Source organism: Bemisia tabaci, chromosome 1, assembly GCF_918797505.1.
Source record: "Bemisia tabaci chromosome 1, PGI_BMITA_v3".
Taxonomy (NCBI): domain Eukaryota; kingdom Metazoa; phylum Arthropoda; class Insecta; order Hemiptera; family Aleyrodidae; genus Bemisia; species Bemisia tabaci.
The window spans coordinates 86,818,553-86,836,707 of record NC_092793.1 but is presented as its reverse complement, the minus strand read 5'-3'; the positions used below and the strand labels follow the sequence as shown (position 1 = coordinate 86,836,707).

The 18,155-nt window shown below is 40.0% G+C and overlaps 2 protein-coding genes across 2 annotated transcripts in view; one reads left to right on the top strand and one right to left on the bottom strand.

Annotated features, from left to right (window-relative positions):
- The window catches only part of Rok (Rho kinase), a 112,000-nt gene extending 108,682 nt beyond the window's left edge, over nucleotides 1–3,318 (bottom strand). The window contains exon 1 of the mRNA XM_072306539.1: nucleotides 3,161–3,318. The gene's annotated coding sequence lies outside the window, so the exon portion shown is untranslated. The remainder of the gene's footprint in view (nucleotides 1–3,160) is intronic.
- A 7,423-nt stretch (nucleotides 3,319–10,741) lies between these two features.
- LOC109041371 (uncharacterized) overlaps nucleotides 10,742–18,155 on the top strand; it is a 57,541-nt gene continuing 50,127 nt past the window's right edge. Inside the window, exon 1 of the mRNA XM_072306538.1 lies at nucleotides 10,742–11,184. Coding sequence (XP_072162639.1) covers nucleotides 11,099–11,184 — 86 coding nt within the window. The 5' untranslated portion in view covers nucleotides 10,742–11,098. The remainder of the gene's footprint in view (nucleotides 11,185–18,155) is intronic.

Below are 18,155 nucleotides of genomic sequence, written 5' to 3'. Positions count from 1 at the left end.
AAAGAATGATTACTCTGAACTTGTTCATACGAGAAAACTTGACTTATGCGAATTTTGGCGAGTGGATTTGGTTGAGTTTTTCGACGGGATCGACAAAGTTGCAAACCGTAGGAGAAGACCGCTTGGTTAGAGACAAGAACTTAACTCAGATGCTTGATAAATTTTGGCCAACATTTGCATCCATCCACTTTTTGAACCATCTTCCGAGGTGGGTCGAGAATTTTGGAGGTGGTCGTCGACGCCGCCAGCATGAAGACTGAACGTTATGAGCACAGAGACACCCAGAGTGAATTTCGTTCTGTTGTAACGGAGGTTGGCAGTAAGTTAGAAACTTTGACCAAATCCACTCGCGCAAAGGACCCCGCCCAGTCCTTATGAAGATGTGTGCAACGATTGATTTTTAATTTTATTACTGTTTAAAAGTCATAAGTCATTTATGGATGCTGATCAAGAGTCATAATTGCGCCAACTTTCGACGAGCCGCTGTTTTTGCACAATGTGCGGTTGACGTTACAGTAATTTCCAGGACAGGCCGGCTAAAATCGAAATGCATAGCGTGTCTGACTGGTACAGACAATAGAGTATAGGAGAGAGAGAAACATATTTGGAGGATGAAAAGAAAAGGCGTGTGGAATCCAAGATAAGAACGTCGCATCGCTCGGCTGCAGCTCGGTTTTCCTGTTTACGTGATTTATGCAAGGAATTATCAAAACGTTCTTCTGCGGATTGTACAAGAGCGGTGGATCGGAAAAAGTTTGTGCAACGATGTCTTTTGATCAGCATCAATGGAAAAATTTGAAACAATAAAAAAAATTAAAAATCAACCGTGGTACACACCCCTATAAGGAGTGTGCGGGGTCCTTTGCATCGCTGTCATATTTAAAAATATGAGACTGTGAAGTCCAAAAATGTCCAGTTGCTTATGCGTCGCCAGCTAAGATTTTGGAGAAAAAGAGTAATTTTCAGCCATAAATTCCTCATGATGATGATTTCTCCAGCGATATCTTCCAAATGGAATTTACAATGTTAACGAAAATTGCTATAGTGAACTAAAATATTGATTTTTAAGCGAGAAAAGTTGTGAGAAAGGTGTGTCGTCACATTTGGCAGCACTTGGCATTTAGTGCAACATTTATCTCGCCAGAGGAAGTCAGGAGTTTCAAATGTGTCATCAAATTGTTTGCTGAATCCTACTTGAGCAAGCTGTTACCAGCAAGTTGTATTTATTTACAAGAAAAACTTTATTTTTGAGGAAAACCAATTATTTGAAGGTGTATGGCACTAATTCCTCAGTCCTCAAAATCCATCATTTCACATAATTCAACTTAAAGTAAAACCCTAAGTTAAAATGTTTAGTTGAAGGGATGATTTAGTGACTTAGAGAGAAATACCTAAATCATTTCAGAACATTTTTGAAGAGTTTCAAAGGAAAGAGTTTGAAAATTTACTACATTAAAATTGACTGTAAACAAACTGTCACAGCTAACTTGACTCCAAACTCTAGTCTAAAAGCTCCCAACATGCAAACTGCACTTGCACCAGAACCTCACTTGCGGTCGCCTCATGTCTCCAGTGTGTTGCACCTAACATTCAAGCGGTACTTAGGGCTTTTTTTTAATCTGTGGAATGCATGGATCACGATGATAGTGGTTCGGGCTGGTTCAACCAGCCTGAACCAACCTCAACCTACCTTGGAAGAGTGGTCCAAGCATTCCACTGGAACACATGGAATGCACTGGATCGCGCCAGTGGAACGCGATAAAAAAGTGATGCATTCCGTTGTGGTCCACTGTGGTTCGGATAAAAAAAGCCCTCTAATGATTTCATTAAATTTAGAGGTTGCCGGCCAGGTTGGCCTAGTGGTTAGCGCGTCTGACTCTAGGTCAATAGGTCCCGGGTTCGAATCCCGGTGGTGGCGACAAATTTTCATGGAACTGACGAGTGGATCTGTAAGCAGAATTCGCTCGGCCTTAATCCGTGAAAATTTGTAAGCCCGAGCATGGATGTCTACCAAACTCCCTGATGTCTTCGGACAATAAATAGTGCCTATAGATGGCTGTAGATTCCTAAAGGAATAGAAGCCACTAAACTCTCAATAAAAAAAAAAAAAAATTTAGAGGTTAGGTTGGGGCTAAATATCTCTCTAAACTCCCCCTTGTAACCCCTTCTTGTATAACCCCTCAGTAGGGTGGCATAATGCTGCTACATTAACAGAAAAACCATCTGAAATGCTGTCCGGACTTCCAGAGGTTTAATTAATCATTGGTATAATAATTAGTAAATTTCAAATTCTCGTGAACTTTAATCAAACCCAGGTATAGAGATTTCACTTCCCATCTCTGGTAATGGTCATGGCATGATGGAACAGGGGGGTCTTTGCATAAGGCAGTGGACCATTTAACAGCCTACCCTAAAACCTGACCGTGTTTGCCTTTGACTAGGTAATCAAGAGCTGCATTGTCGAAGTAAACTGTTTGGAAACAGAGCTACCAGATTCCCAACGATCAGCGTAGTTGGACTTCGTTAGAATTGCTTAGTGACTAGTGTGTTCACAAATGGAAGCCTAACTTTTAAACTAAACGCTCAACTATCTCAGAAAGTGGATGGGACCGTTTAGGTTGCGTTTGCAAGCAGAAGAACCAAACAGAAACAGACAAGTTTACTTTGACAACACACTTAAGAATAAAAGCGATGAAATTTCACCATCTTCCAGGAGCCTAGGTTGCAATCACATTGAATTTAAAGCTTTGACTACCAATGAATGAGACTCGAATGAAACAATGTTACAATACTCAATCAGAGAGAGAAAACGCTGTTCACCGTAAGACTCAGAACTGAGCGCTGGTGACAATATGTTGATTGACACAACCTACCGCAGCAGAAACGGAATAACTACAATTTTCGGATTCCCAAGTACACCACGAGGAGGTACTCGATTGGAACTTCAAATGAAAACTGAACCGTTCGACATATAAACTTACAAATAAAAAATTCCAGAGGGTAAATACATGAAGTTGCTGAGAATCGAAAACACAAGAAAGACAGAAACAAGCAGTTACTAGCTCCGCAAAATTCTAAAAATATCTGCGGGTAATAATGTCTATGCGCCGACTTTCCTTGCAACCAGAAACGATAAAGCTACGTATGAAGATTTACTTACTGCAATTGAATAGAATAAAAGATGGGTGCGAAACAATAAGTAGCTACATGGCTTGCATACGGCTTCCAAATGCCGTAATAACTCATGGAAACAAGAAAAAACACTAAATCTAAATCAAAGAGACTCGAACATGGACCAAGAGAATAAATAAGGACCCCCGACTTCCAATTTAAACCTGCGTTAAAACCCGTTACCGCGCGACTGCAGCGAGCCTGGCAGAGGGTGCGGTGAACTAACGAAACCGACGAAACGACACAGCGACACAGCCAGTAGTGTTCCTAGATAAAGTCCCTGCACCCAAACGAACGATATTGAGGGATAAGGGTAAGGAATCCTGTGATGTCTGTCATCCAAAAACAACAACATCAACAAAGTGATCAATGGACCACTAGACAAGGTACGAATTCAAGCAACCTGATACATGTTTCTTAACCAGAATTTTACGTAGAACACGATTCGCGCAAAGACATAAAGACGGAGCGCTCGTATCTAAAAGCACGGGGGAAAAAGTGAAGCTAGGTTCGGCGCTGCGCGCTTGTGTGAGTGTGTAAATGAGCGCGGGAATCCATGGCGGCAAACGGAAATTTGATTTGAACTTGTCCTCTTGATTTTTGCACATTTCTTGTTTGAAACGTATTTTAAATTCCTAAAACGAATATACTAAGAAAGTTCGGTCTGCGTCCTAATATAATACACCTACTTTTGCTCGGTAACAGGCAGTAATCTCAGATAAAGTTAGTTTTTCTTCTGCTCATGGTGGTTCTGCAGGTTCAAACAGGCCGTTACAGTTCTAGATCAACGTTACTCCCAAATGAAATTAATCGGTCGACGACGGACTGAAACTAACCTAAAGTTAAAAAAATATGAGTGTGTACCTGAATTTGGGCAAAAATCAACCTAAAATACTTTGTTTCCGCAATTTTATTTATTAGTTCCCGCCCTACATTTGAATTCAAACTTGTCCCGATTTCGCCGCCAATCCTCTAGCCAATAGTAGAGGTGATTGAAAAGAAGCTCTAGAAGCTTCATTTTTTGCTTTTAGTGCTCCGTCTTTATGTCTTTGGATTCGCGCAACGAAAATTACTGAAACCAGCTCCTGATGAAGATATTAACCTTTTTATTTCACATTGGTTACGCGGATTTTGAACTGCCCGCTCACAAGAAACTCAAAGCTCTACGTGAGTCAAATCGCGCACCACAACAGTTTCAGCTAGCCTCTCAATCGATCTCTGTTCATAACCCACCATGTGTTGTTCAAATTATAGGCAATTTGCTATAGCTGAGCCCGCAAGCGTCAAAATTGAGGTTGCCAGATTTTTATATCGCAAAGACTGTCACGATAATGTTCAGCGCGCGATATGAATCACGTAGAGCATTGAGTTTTAATGAGCGGGCGGTTTGAATTCACGCATCAGGAATCATTTAATATCATTGTAAGGAGTTAATTTCGGTAATTTGTGTTGTGCGCATCGTGCTTTACGTGAAATTTTGGTTAAAAAATATGTATCAGAATGCTTAAATTCGTGCCTTGTCTAGAGTACCTGTATAGGGAGAGTAGCGACAGATCGGTTCATGGAGGGCTTAGGGCCCAAAAGTGCAGCCACCCTTCTGAGCAACTTCTAACACACAAAATTTCACTGCCAGCCTACAGATTTCAATTCTAACCAAGAAGGCTAAGAATGTACATAAGTGAGCGTTCTTTCGCAAAAATAAGTTAATTTATGCAAAAAGTAAACCAAATACATGCTTTCTAAACGACGACGGTTCGTAACAATTGTATTTGTAAATCGCTCTGGACATTCGAAATTCATAGGTTGGCTGCCCTTTTGGGCCCTAACTTTATTCGCGGAGGCATCGGTGAAGGCCTGATGGACTTTCGGAGTTTCAGATCTGTCGCTCTCCCTATACAGGTACTCTGTTCTCAGGTACTCTCAGGGCTGTTCTATCGGTTGTCGGTAAGCTACCGAAACAGTTCCGTTAAGCAAAAGTCACGATAAGCGCTCTTGCCGATAGCGATTAGAGTCCCTTTATACCCAGAGTTACGACAACTCGATTATCAGCTGAGTGGCAGCCGTCCTTGACTGGCCATGGAAGCCGAAACGAGTGCACCCAAACGAACGATATTGAGGGATAAGGATCAGGAATCCTGCGATGTCTGTCACACAAAAACAACAACATCAACAAAGTGATCAATTAAAAAGAAAATAATGAGATTGGTTTGTGAATAATTTCTTAATCTATTTTCATTTTGGACCTATGGAAATAACAATTTACTCTTGATAAACCACAATTAGGTAATATTTTCATTATTCTTGTTCACATTCGAGGTACCGCCATCTTGGTGCACTCGTTTCGGCCTCCATGAGCGAGAACCAATCAGAATTGGATTTTTTTTTAGGCCACTTTCGGCCCAATCCTGGCCCAACCAAAAGTGAGTTGTCGTAACTCTGGGTATAAAGGGACTCTAATAGCGATCAGAGTTTTCGGAGCTGGCGAAAATAAGATGTTGCCATTTGTACATCTATTTTACGCGCCGCCGCGCCAGGCAATCCGATAAACCTACACACAGGGCAACAATGCATTAAGGTGATTCGTCAAGCTCAAGTGACGTGGTCGAACTGGCATGCGATATATCGCATCTTATAGGTCAAAAATCTCGGCAGATTTTGAATTTTCAGCAAAAATAAGGACGATAGCCCCTGCGCATGAGCCTGAAGAATCATTCTAAACCCAAAAATCGGCAAAATTCAGAGAAATGAAAGCAGGATAGTGTTTGGAAAAAAACCTCGCATTCGATTCAGCTATCGATTTCGGTATCGAATGCGAGGTTTTTTTCCAAACACTATCCTGCTTTCATTTCTCTGAATTTTGCCGATTTTTGGGTTTAGAATGATTCTTCAGGCTCATGCGCAGGGGCTATCGTCCTTTTTTTTGCTGAAAATTCAAAATCTGCCGAGATTTTTGACCTATAAGATGCGATATATCGCATGCCAGTTCGACCACGTCACTTGAGCTTGACGAATCACCTTAAGTGCGAGCTCTCAAAACTCCGATAAGGCCGGTATGGAACGCCGTTAGTGTCAAAACCCTTTTCTTGCGCGCGCGGAATTTTTTTTCGGCGCGCGGAAAGAAGAAACCCGTTTTCGATGAAAATCTCTGAATTTCCGGATTCCGTGCCGGTTTTCGATATATTTGCGCCGTTTGTGTCAAAACTATTTTTGTCGGCGCGGCGCTCCAAATCTGTTCCGCGCGCAGAATTTTCGGTACATCGATTCCTGCTTGCCGATCGTGTCAAAACTGTTTTTTCCGGCGCTGCACCAGAAAATAATTCGAAAAAGTGGCGCGCGGAATTATTTTCTGGTGCAGCGCCGGAAAAAACAGTTTTGACACGATCGGCGAGCAGGGATCGATATATCGAGAATTCTACGCGCGGAACAGATTTGGAGCGCCGCGCCGGAAAAAATAGTTCTGACACAAACGGCGAGCAGGAATCGATATATCGAAAATTCCGCGCGCGGAACAGATTTGAAGCGGCGCGCTGACAAAAATAGTTTTGACACAAACGGCGCAAATATATCGAAAACCGGCGCGGAATCCGGAAATTCAGAGATTTTCATCGAAAACGGGTTTATTCTTTCCGCGCGCCGGAAAAATATTCCGCGCGCCAGAAAAAATTCCGCGCGCGCAAGAAAAGAGTTTTGACACTAACGGCGTTCCATAGGCCGGCTGTTGTCGATATCATCGCCACTGTCGGTACTGCTGCCAGTTTCAATAATAATAAGAGACGATGTCGATAGTGTTCCGGCAAGAATTCGTTTGAACACCCCTAGTTACTCTAGGCTAAGATTCTCACTGATACTTCTTGCATCCTTGGAAGCATTATTATATTCTCTGTTTTGACACAAACAGAAGCTTCACGAAAATTCAAATGAGTAGCTCATGTACATAAAGGAAAAATATGTAAAATATATACATTACAAAAATACAATGGCAGTGATAGCAGTGATAAGAGGAAATCAGTTTCAAAATAAAGGGACTCTAGTTTCAAAAGCGCGGTGTTGACGTTGAGATAGTTGAGAGGTGACACTCCTTGGTGTACGTTGCTTGTCGTTTGCCGCATCTCAGCAGGAAGCAAAAACCCTCTAATGTACTCTATGGAGGGTACAAGCACAGGTTAGTCCAGATTAGAGTCCCTTTATACTGAGAGTCAAGACAATTTGAATCCATTTCTGATTGGTTCCCGTATTTTAGGCCTCCACTGTGGCACAAACGGGAATAAAGATTACATTTTCACCAATTGCAAAGATTATAATCTGGAATGGACCAGGGAATTACGGGTTCGGCAAGGAACAAACGGAATGAGAGGAGGAACGGAGAAAGGCATTTGAGAATGGGCCGATCAAAGATTCCGAAAAACGTTCAATTTCTGTAATCTTTATTCCCGTTTGTGACATCCATGATTGTCTTGACTCTCAGAGTATAAAGGGACTCTAGTCCAGATCGCTAATAACATCGGCGGAAGAGCGTGAGTAGCTTTGTGAGCGCCATTGGCGGGAAAATCCATGGGCATTTAAAACTAGGAACCAAAACTGAAATTTTGGCTATTTTCAGCAGATTTTCGGCGGGAGAATACTTCTTTTTCAGATTTTTGTGGGATGAAACGTTCCGAAGAATTCAAGAATTAGTTTCTCAGTAGAATTTATGTGGTTCAATATTTCCAGATTAAATAATTAAGGTGGAAATAAATAAAGAAGGAGAATTAATTAAAATACGAGTAAACAAGGCTAAAAATTATTGAAACACTAAAAGGTAAGACGTTTCGAGCTGCTTCCAGCTCATTTTCAGCTGCAAAAACACATAAAAACAAGTAAAAAATTGAGTGGCGACCTGACCTCAGCCGTTATCACGTAACCACTCATAATAACGGCTGGGGTCAGGTCGCCACTCAATTTTTTACTTGTTTTTATGTGTTTTTGCAGCTGAAAATGAGCTGGTAGCAGCTCGAAACGTCCTGCCTTTAAGTGTTTCAATAATTTTTAGCCTTGTTTACCCGTATTTTAATTAATTCTCCTTCTTTATTCGTATAATCGGGCTATGTTTTTGTGCTTTATCGGTGGAAATAAACAAATCAGAGTTCATCAGTATACTGAGTAGATGACATTATTGAAAAAATTTGCAGATTATAATATATCATATTTTTGAAGTTTAAAGCCTTGGAAACCGAAAATTAAAGCAAAATCCTGCCAAAACGAGACTTTTGGTTCCTAGTATTGAATTCCCGCCCACAGATTAGTCCAGATCGCTAACATCGGCTAGAGTCCCTTTATACCCAGAGTAACGACAACTCGATTATCAGCTGACTGGCAGCCGACCTTGGCTGGCCATGGAGGCCGAAACTAGTGCACTCAAACGAACGATATTGGGGGATAAGGATCAGGAATCCTGCGATGTCTGTCACACAGAAACAACAACATCAACAAATTGATCAATTAAAAAGAAAATGAGATTGGTTTGTGAATAATTTCTTAATCTATTTTCATTTTGGACCGATGGCAATAACAATTTACTCTTGAGTCGTCTTTTTTTATGCCATCGGTCGCCATCAGTCGCCGTCACTGCGCAATCATTCGTGTTTTGTTTCGTTGATGCCATCAGAAATGGGCGGAGCTTAGTTTGTCAAACTGAGCTAGACCATCAGTCACGTGACGCTTTGACGCCATCAGCCGCAATCACTCGTCACCCGAGTCCGGAGTGTCTCCATGGAGCACCATCAGTGAAACCTAACCTCTAATTGCAAGCGATTGTCCTCTGTCGTCATAACAAAGTCAAGTTGTCTGTGATTGGATAGAGAAAAATGGGCGTAACCATCAGTCGCAATCACAGCGATGCCATCGGTAAGCGACCGACGACATAAAAAAAGACGACTTTGATAAACCACAATTAGGTAATATTTTCATTATTCTTGTTCACATACGAGGTACCGCCATCTTGGTGCACTAGTTTCGGCCTCCATGAGCGAGAACCAATCAGAATTGGATTTTTTTTTAGGCCACTTTCAGCCCAATCCTGGCCCAACCAAAAGTGAGTTGTCGTAACTCTGGGTATAAAGGGACTCTAACATCGGCGGAAGAGCGTGAGTAGCTTTGTGAGTGCCATTGGCGGGAAAATCCATGGGCATTTAAAACTAGGAACCAAAACTGAAATTTTGGCTATTTTCAGCAGATTTTCGGCGGGAGAATACTTCTTTTTCAGATTTTTGTGGGATGAAACGTTCCGAAGAATTCAAGAATTAGTTTCTCAGTAGAATTTATGTGGTTCAATATTTCCAGATTAAATAATTAAGGTGGAAATAAATAAAGAAGGAGAATTAATTAAAATACGAGTAAACAAGGCTAAAAATTATTGAAACATGAAAAGGTAAGACGTTTCGAGCTGCTTCCAGCTCATTTTCAGCTGCAAAAACACATAAAAACAAGTAAAAAATTGAGTGGCGACCTGACCTCAGCTAGAGTACCTATATAGCGAGAGTATGGACAGATCGCTTCATGGAGGGCTTAGGGCCCAAAAGTGCAGCCACCCTTTTAACCAACTTCTAACGCACAAAATTTCACTGCCAGTCTGCACATTCCAATTCTAACCAAGATGGCTAAGAATGTACATAATTGAGCGTTCTTCCGCAAAAATGAGTAAATTTATGCAACAAGTAAGTCAAATACGTGCTTTATAAACGATGGTTCGTAACAATTGTATAAGTAAAGCGCTCTGGATAATTGAGATTCATAGGTTGGCTGCATTTCTGGGCCCTAACTTTATTCGCGGAGACATCGGTGAAGGCCTGATGGATTTTCGGAGTTTCACATCTGTCTATACTCTCGCTATACAGGTACTCTAACCTCAGCCGTTATCACGTAACCACTCATAATAACGGCTGGGGTCAGGTCGCCACTCAATTTTTTACTTGTTTTTATGTGTTTTTGCAGCTGAAAATGAGCTGGTAGCAGCTCGAAACGTCCTGCCTTTAAGTGTTTCAATAATTTTTAGCCTTGTTTACCCGTATTTTAATTAATTCTCCTTCTTTATTCGTATAATCGGGCTATGTTTTTGTGCTTTATCGGTGGAAATAAACAAATCAGAGTTCATCAGTATACTGAGTAGATGACATTATTGAAAAAATTTGCAGATTATAATATATCATATTTTTGAAGTTTAAAGCCTTAGAAACCGAAAATTAAAGCAAAATCCTGCCAAAATGAGACTTTTGGTTCCTAGTTTTGAATTCCCGCCAGGCCCCCATGAGAGCAGTTAATTGCTACCAACTGTTGTAAGAATATTGAAACAGAATACTTAGCATAACAGTACTTGATAAAATCTTATTTGATCAAAAACCATCATTATACATTACTATCTATACTTTATTAAAGCTTTATAATCAGAATCAAGAGGAAATTTCTCTCGATCCGGTCAAGTTCTTTCACTACTGGTAGTGCCATCAATTTTCTAAAGTTGCCTAACCTGTAGCAAAATTACTCACGCTTCTGAAGCATTGGCTAGATTGGATGTTAGCGATCTGGACTAATCTGTGGTCTTTATGTCTTTGGGTAAACAAGAAACTTTAGAGGTTAGGCTTGTGAAGATACTCGAGCTTCGGAAAAGTAATTAGATATTCGCGGTTTTCACTTTTCATCGTTAAATTTCCATTTAATTCATCATTTGAAAAACAGTTTCCTGTTATTGTATTTCACCGAAAATACTGAATAATTATCAGTACCTTTCCAAGGGACTGTCAGACGCGCTTACGGCATGAAGTACCTTCACCGTTTCTTTCATTAAACAGATGCCTGAAAGTCTATAATCACAAATTACTGAGAATTTCTTTTGCTTATTTTGCCTATCAGAAATCGTGTAATCCTGCTAAGAAATCTTCCTACTTTACTTAAAATGGCTTTACCAGCATTTCGCAGATCATTGCTTCATTTGACCAGTTCAGTTCTTCAGACGCAGTACCGAACTTCCTACTATATTCTGTAAGATTGACAATATTATTTTCTGTATCATCAATGTAGAAGAAATTTGTGGTATTTTAATGTTTTACTCGTTGTACGTACTTGTCTTTTTAATATGTTGTCTTCAGCGGGTCAGTCGTTTGGTAAATAATACACCTATTCACCTATTCTGATTGAAACGGTGAATTTGTAGATTATGCACCATATGTATGAACTGATTTTGTTCAAACACATGAATTTCGGATCTGAGGCTGAGAGCTGCAAGTAAAGAAGTAGACCTGTGGAGCCAAAAAGAAAAATCTGAATTCCACAAAAATGAACTGAGGATAAGAACTACCATGGGACATTATTTAAGAAACCAAGACAAACAAGTCGGCCCATCGAACCACTGCCAGTGGAGATATTTCTGAAAGATGCCAATGTAAGATGACGTATATGAACCCTCTATGGCATGAATTAATATTAGATATCAAATTCTGGGGCACACTAATTGACTGTTTCAGTGTCACATCACATTTCAAGATATATTGCAATTTAAGGCTTGGTGCCTTAATTGGGATTTGTTCAGTTCGATATAAATGGGCTTTTCCCACAAGGAACTGAAAATCAATTTTCAAACGCTAATTCTGGGTAGATGCAGACTGTTTCTGCAGTTTTTTCTTGCAATTATAAGCTCTTTATATCCTCCAATGTACGTTTCTGCCTGCTGAATCCTCAATATCACATTGGACTAATATATTATATTCAATGAACTGAAGCAAGTCTGGAAAGTGAGATTATGTTACCCCTTTGTAACTAGGTGGAGGAATGATGCTGGGCCCACACCATTTCGCAGGGAAATCAAAGCCAAGAAGTTCCAAAAATTAAAATTAGAGTCAAAAAATATTTTACCCCCTGTTTACATTCTTCTCTGGAACAAATCGATTGTTTAGCAGAGATTCAGTGCTGAGCTCCGAAGGTAGGGCTGACGAAAAATCCTGCCGAATTTCCATCGGAAACTGTCTGGTGCGCAGTCTGGAGCATCGATGTTCCCTCTCTGTACCTAGACTCTCCCCATTCCGCACACCCTGAGAAGGATTTTCTGTCAGCCCTTGCCTTCAGGCAGAGATTAAGTCCTGTGCTCTGAAGGAAGGGCTGACAAAAAATCCTGCGGGCCTAGACGGAATCCTTTAAACTGAAACGCTCCTTTTATTTAAAAGGAAAGTCAGCACAATTATTGCTCTTCTTTTATTGATAGGATGAAGAATTCTAAGTAAAGCGATCATAAGGAATACAGAAAATACTAATAAGAAATGTCAAAATTACTCTTTGGGGCCGTCTACAAATTACGTAAGGCACTTTTTCCGATTTTCAGAACCCCCCCCCCCCGGTAAGGCACTTGTAAGGCTGGCTGGGAACACCTCCCCCCCCCCCCCCCCCGGTCTATCGTTTAAATGCATAATTTAATGGGAAGTAAATCGGTATTGTTTTAAACACTACTAATTGCTAGTAGGAGATCATGAAGAATAACAGTTGTATTGAAAAAATAACCAGTTTTTAAATTCTAAAAGTTAAGAAAAATTACATTTTAACAAAAAAACATTAACGTCTAAAAAAACGAAATTTGGACTAGTAAGTCTTTAAATAAGTCTTTAAATTAACGGATTTGGAAGAAACAAAATCTTAGTGTTTGGCTAATGTAAGGCACCTCTGGAGCCCCCCTCCTCCCCCAAGTAAGTGCCTTACGTAATTTGTGGACGGCCCCTTTGTAAAGGTTTATATTTAAATGTTTACTGCCCACTAATGTTACATTTATTTCTGTCTTTGGAGTCTGCTTTATCCCCTAAGAAAAAAAGATTTTTGGACGGTCCACGTAAAATTAGGGTCCCTGTAGGTATACCCTCAAACACTTATATAGGGGCCCTACACCCTAGGTCCAGAGGCTTCTCTGCAAGAGGAGCCCTTTTCAATTATGTGCGTCAAAATGCACACCTCGCGCTTATTTTATGGACAAAAGTATTCCTTTATGGCCACTGGCGGCATTTATGACTCTATGTGTAGTATATTGAAGCAAAAAATTTTCACCAATCGGGTTGCGAACCGTGGACCCTTCAATCTGCAGGCTAACACGTCACCTCCAGGCCACGGCAACACCATGGTTCAAACGAGAAATTGCCAATTCACAGGGCATTTCAAGTTATTTCTTTCTCCACCAGAGCTGAGAGCAGACGGTGACATGCTCTGCTTAACCATGATCTGTGGCAGGATTTTCTGTCAGCCCTAGCCTTCCAGGCCAAGACTGAATCTCTGCTAAACTCAAACGCCCTCTGGAACTCAGGAGAGTATCATTTCTTCGTTTTTGTGAAAGAGGACAAAACATTCATAGATTTTAAATACATCACTGAGTTTATAATCATTAATCAATTCTCTAACTCGTGTTATTGTGACGGTATATATATGTGAAGACGTTATTTGGGGATGAGTAAAATTGTAGGTGGACAACTCGCTCACCGCTTTGGATACTTACCTTTCTCTAGAAGTTATATGAAGATTGTAATGAATGCCTATTACCTTAATATACCTTTACTGAGCTTACGCCAATAAGTTCCTGTCATTGTCAGTGTTCGAGAGGTCTAATGTTATCGATGAAGTACCTTCAAAATCTTATCAACATCGATGGGATCGAATGGAGACAAAGTCTTCACAGCGTTATTGTATGCTAACAGTTAATACCTCGAACATAGTGGCAGCTTTTCTCTGAAAGTATCAACTGAAATTAATTTAAACACTACCACCTATGTATTGGAATATTTAGGAGGAAAAATTATGGATAATATGAAACAAAAGAGAGTGATTCATTGCTGGGACGATTGCAGGGCAACACTTAAGAAACGGAAAAAACAAATGTTGGTGTGTAATATTTTTTTTTTTTTTTTTTTTTTTTTTTTTTTTTTTTAAATTCAAATAACCCATATGAGGGTTAATCCCATTCAATCCATAGCAGCTTTCCACCCCTATTTGTACCCTAATGACTCATTCATTAAAGTCCAAACCCCTTCCACCTATAACATTTGAGGAGCAGTCTCCCCAATTATTCCCCTGAAACCTCATCATCTCTCTAACAAACTTCTTCCTAAATCCATACAGGTCCAAGTGCTCCCATTGCTCACATCCGAACAATGAAAAGTCTTTCATTCCTTTGAAGAAAATCATCCCATCTACCATTGTATCCTCACTATATTTTCGCTCCATTCTCCTGTTAATCCTCCTATCCATAATATCTAAGATTTCTGAATCATTAATCTCTATCAGTCCCTTTCTAATTTTGTACAGAAACAGAAAAATCCTAACTTTTATTTGTAATTCAATACATAGCCAGTCCAGGCTCTCAAGCATATCAAGTATACTACTTATATTTCCCATGTTCCACCCTAATATGTATCTCATAGCTGAATTTTACTTGCCCTTTCTGTAGTGCTCTGATTTCTTTACCATTCGCTTCTCCGAGCACTGACGTACAATAATTGAGCTTAGGACCTGCTCGAGCATCATATATTAATTCCCTACTCCTTTTCCCTATAAAATCCTTAATCCTCCATAGTAAACTAATTTTACTTTTGTATTCCTTCGTTATTTTATCTATGTGTTTCTTCAATTTGAAGTCATCTGTTAACCATACTCCTAAGTATTTCATTCCCCTAACTCTTTCAATTTCCATGCCATCAATCGAAAGTTCTCCTTCCCATTCCGTCTTTACAGCCTTACTCCTTCGAATATCATATATTCAGTTTTAATTACATTTACAACTAACCAATTTTCTTTTAACCATACACCTAACCTTCCTAAATCTCTATTTATTTTATCTATCACTGTTTTAACTTCTGCTTCACTATTAAAAACTAACATGTCATCGGCAAATAGATTTATTTCCGACTCCATCACTGCCTCTTTTATGTCATTTATGTACAACAAGAATAACAAGGGCCCAAGTCTACTTCCCTTTGGCACTCCCAATGCTACACACATTTCATCTGATAGTTCCTGTCCCCATATCACTTTCTGCTTCCTATCACTCAAATAGTTTTCAAACCACTTGATTGCCTTACCTCTGATGCCATTTTCCCGCAACTTCCTTATCAATATTTTCCTATTTATCATCTTAAAGGCTCTCTTCAAGTCTAAGAATACCGCTACTGTAGTCTTTTCTTTCTTTTTCCTTCCCCTCCACTTTTTCAAGAATCCCTGAATTAATTCTTCTGATCCCATTTTTTTCCTAAAACCTCTCTGTTCGTCTATTATTTTATTTTTTCCCTTTAAAAAGTCCATTAATCTCTTGACCACAATCCCTTCTATAATCTTTTCTAGAAAAGGCAGCGAATTTATAGGTCTCAAATCCTCCGCCTTATCCGAGTTACCTACTTTTTTTATTGGCGTTACTTTTGCCAGTTTCAAATCCCTAGGTATACATCCTTCCTCCAGAGACTTATTCACTATTGGCATTACTTTTGCCAGTTTCAAATCCCTAGGTATACATCCTTCTTCCAGAGACTTATTCACTATCACTAACAAGGCTTTACTGAACTCCTCTATCATTTCTTCCCCTTCGTGGCTGCATAGTGGGTATCCACTTTTAATATTTTTCATGGCGTTAACCAGCCCTTTAAGAGATTAAGGGGGCTCTTCATCAGCTAACCGTATCTCATCCAAATATTTTTTTGTATCCTCTCCTACCATTGATTCTATTTCCTCTTCCTTCACTGTTATCTTATCCTTATCCTAGTGCAGTTCCTCCACACTCCTCACAAAGTATGTATTTAAACTCATTAGCTGCTCTTTTTCCATCCTTCCAAATAAAGTTTATTTATACTTTCATCCCCCCACCTCCCTTCCCTCTTCCTAACAATTCATTAAGTACTCTCAACGTCTTCATTCCTTCTTTATTGCGCCTCCTAAGGTTTTCCTCGTAGTATTTCTTCTTCTTATATCTATACATTTTGTTAAAGAATTTCTTACCTTTTAGTGTATTTTCCGAAGAAAATACACTATTGCATTCTCCCATGATGTCGGACCCAGACCTGAGACCTTGTGAAGAGCACCGATCACGGGTCGTAGATCACGAAAATATATGCCATTCAAATTCATGTGTATATATATATATATATATATATATATATATATATATGTGTGTGTGTGTGTGTGTGTGTGTGTGTGTGTATGTATTTATGTATATATGTACGTATGTATGTATGTACTTCCGCCTTTTAGTGTATTTTCCGAAGGAAAGATACACTATTGCGTTCTCACAGTGGGTTTTAACTAAATCTAATTAAGAAAATGAAAGTCCCCATATCTGAAAGCGGAAAAGTGCAGCGAAACACCTCAGGAAAATATCCCCGCTGAAAAGAAAATCATTCGTTGCGCCGTTTTTTTTTTTTTGCCCCCCCCCCCCCAAGCCAAAATGGCGGCCGATATGCGCCGCCGCGGGGTGCAAATGTTACAACTCCCTCACAATGTCAAGTGACACATCGATTCCTATGTAATTTTGGTCGTAGAATCCGAATATGAGGTCAGAAATCCCTCACGACCAAAAGGGATCGCGCAAATTCAAGATGGCGGCCAAAAATAGGCCCCGGAGTAAAAATTCTCAATTCCAGCTTTTGGTGACGAGTGAGATGTCTTTTTTTATGTTTTTTGGGTCATAGGATCCAAATTTGAGGTCAAAAATTCCCTTCTGGCCGACAGGGATCCCTTAAATCCAAAATGGCTTCCATTTTGGGGCTGACATATTATTTCCGAAAGACGCGTATAGTCGAGTGAGGTGTCTTTTTACATGTTTTTTGGACCACATGATCAGAAACTGGGATCCAAACTGTGTCCCTGTGGGCCGGAAGGTAAGATTTGTCCCTTAGCACCTTGATTGTATCGTTTTTATCAACTATTTTAATAAAAACTCAGAATTTCACTGTTAGAACGGCGCCAACCCCACCAAGAATGCTCTATTTTTACAAATAATGTTTGACCTTTTTGCTTAACAAGGGGCTATAGTCCCCTGCTTCACAAAAAAACTAGCGCAAGAGAAATATGAACAAAACAAAAATAATCTTCTTTGAACACTGAAACAGTGAAACAGTAAAAACAGTGAAATTCTGAGTTTTTATCAAAATAGTTGATAAAAACGATACAATCAAGGTGCTAAGGGACAAATCTTACCTTCCGGCCCAAAGGGACACAGTTTGGATTCCAGTTTCTGATCATGTGGTCCAAAAAACATGTAAAAAGACACCACACTCGACTATACGCGTCTTTCGGAAATAATATGTCAGCCCCAAAATGGAAGCCATTTTGGATTTAAGGGATCCCTGTCGGCCAGAAGGGAATTTTTGACCTCAAATTTGGATCCTATGACCCAAAAAACATAAAAAAAGACATCTCACTCGTCACCAAAAGCTGGAATTGAGAATTTTTACTCCGGGGCCTATTTTTGGCCGCCATCTTGAATTTGCGCGATCCCTTTTGGTCGTGAGGGATTTCTGACCTCATATTCGGATTCTACGACCAAAATTACATAGGAATCGATGTGTCACTTGACATTGTGAGGGAGTTGTAACATTTGCACCCCGCGGCGGCGCATATCGGCCGCCATTTTGGCTTGGGGGGGGGGGCAAAAAAAAAAAACGGCCCAACGAATGATTTTCTTTTCAGCGGGGATGTATTCCTGAGGTGTTTCGCTGCACTTTTCCGCTTTCAGATATGGGGACTTTCATTTTCTTAATTAGATTTAGTTAAAACCCACTGTGTTCTCCCTCATGGTGGGACCTAGACCTGGGACCATGTAAAGAGCACCGATCTCGAGTCGTAGATCACGAATATATATGTCATTCATTTTCTGTCATATATATATATGTATGTATTTCAGCCAGCGTGAGGATTTTTCAGTTTTCAGAGCGTTGAGCGGCAGTTAATTTTTAAGTTCCTTGAAACGAAACTTCTGGGGTTTATAGTCCCCTAAGAGT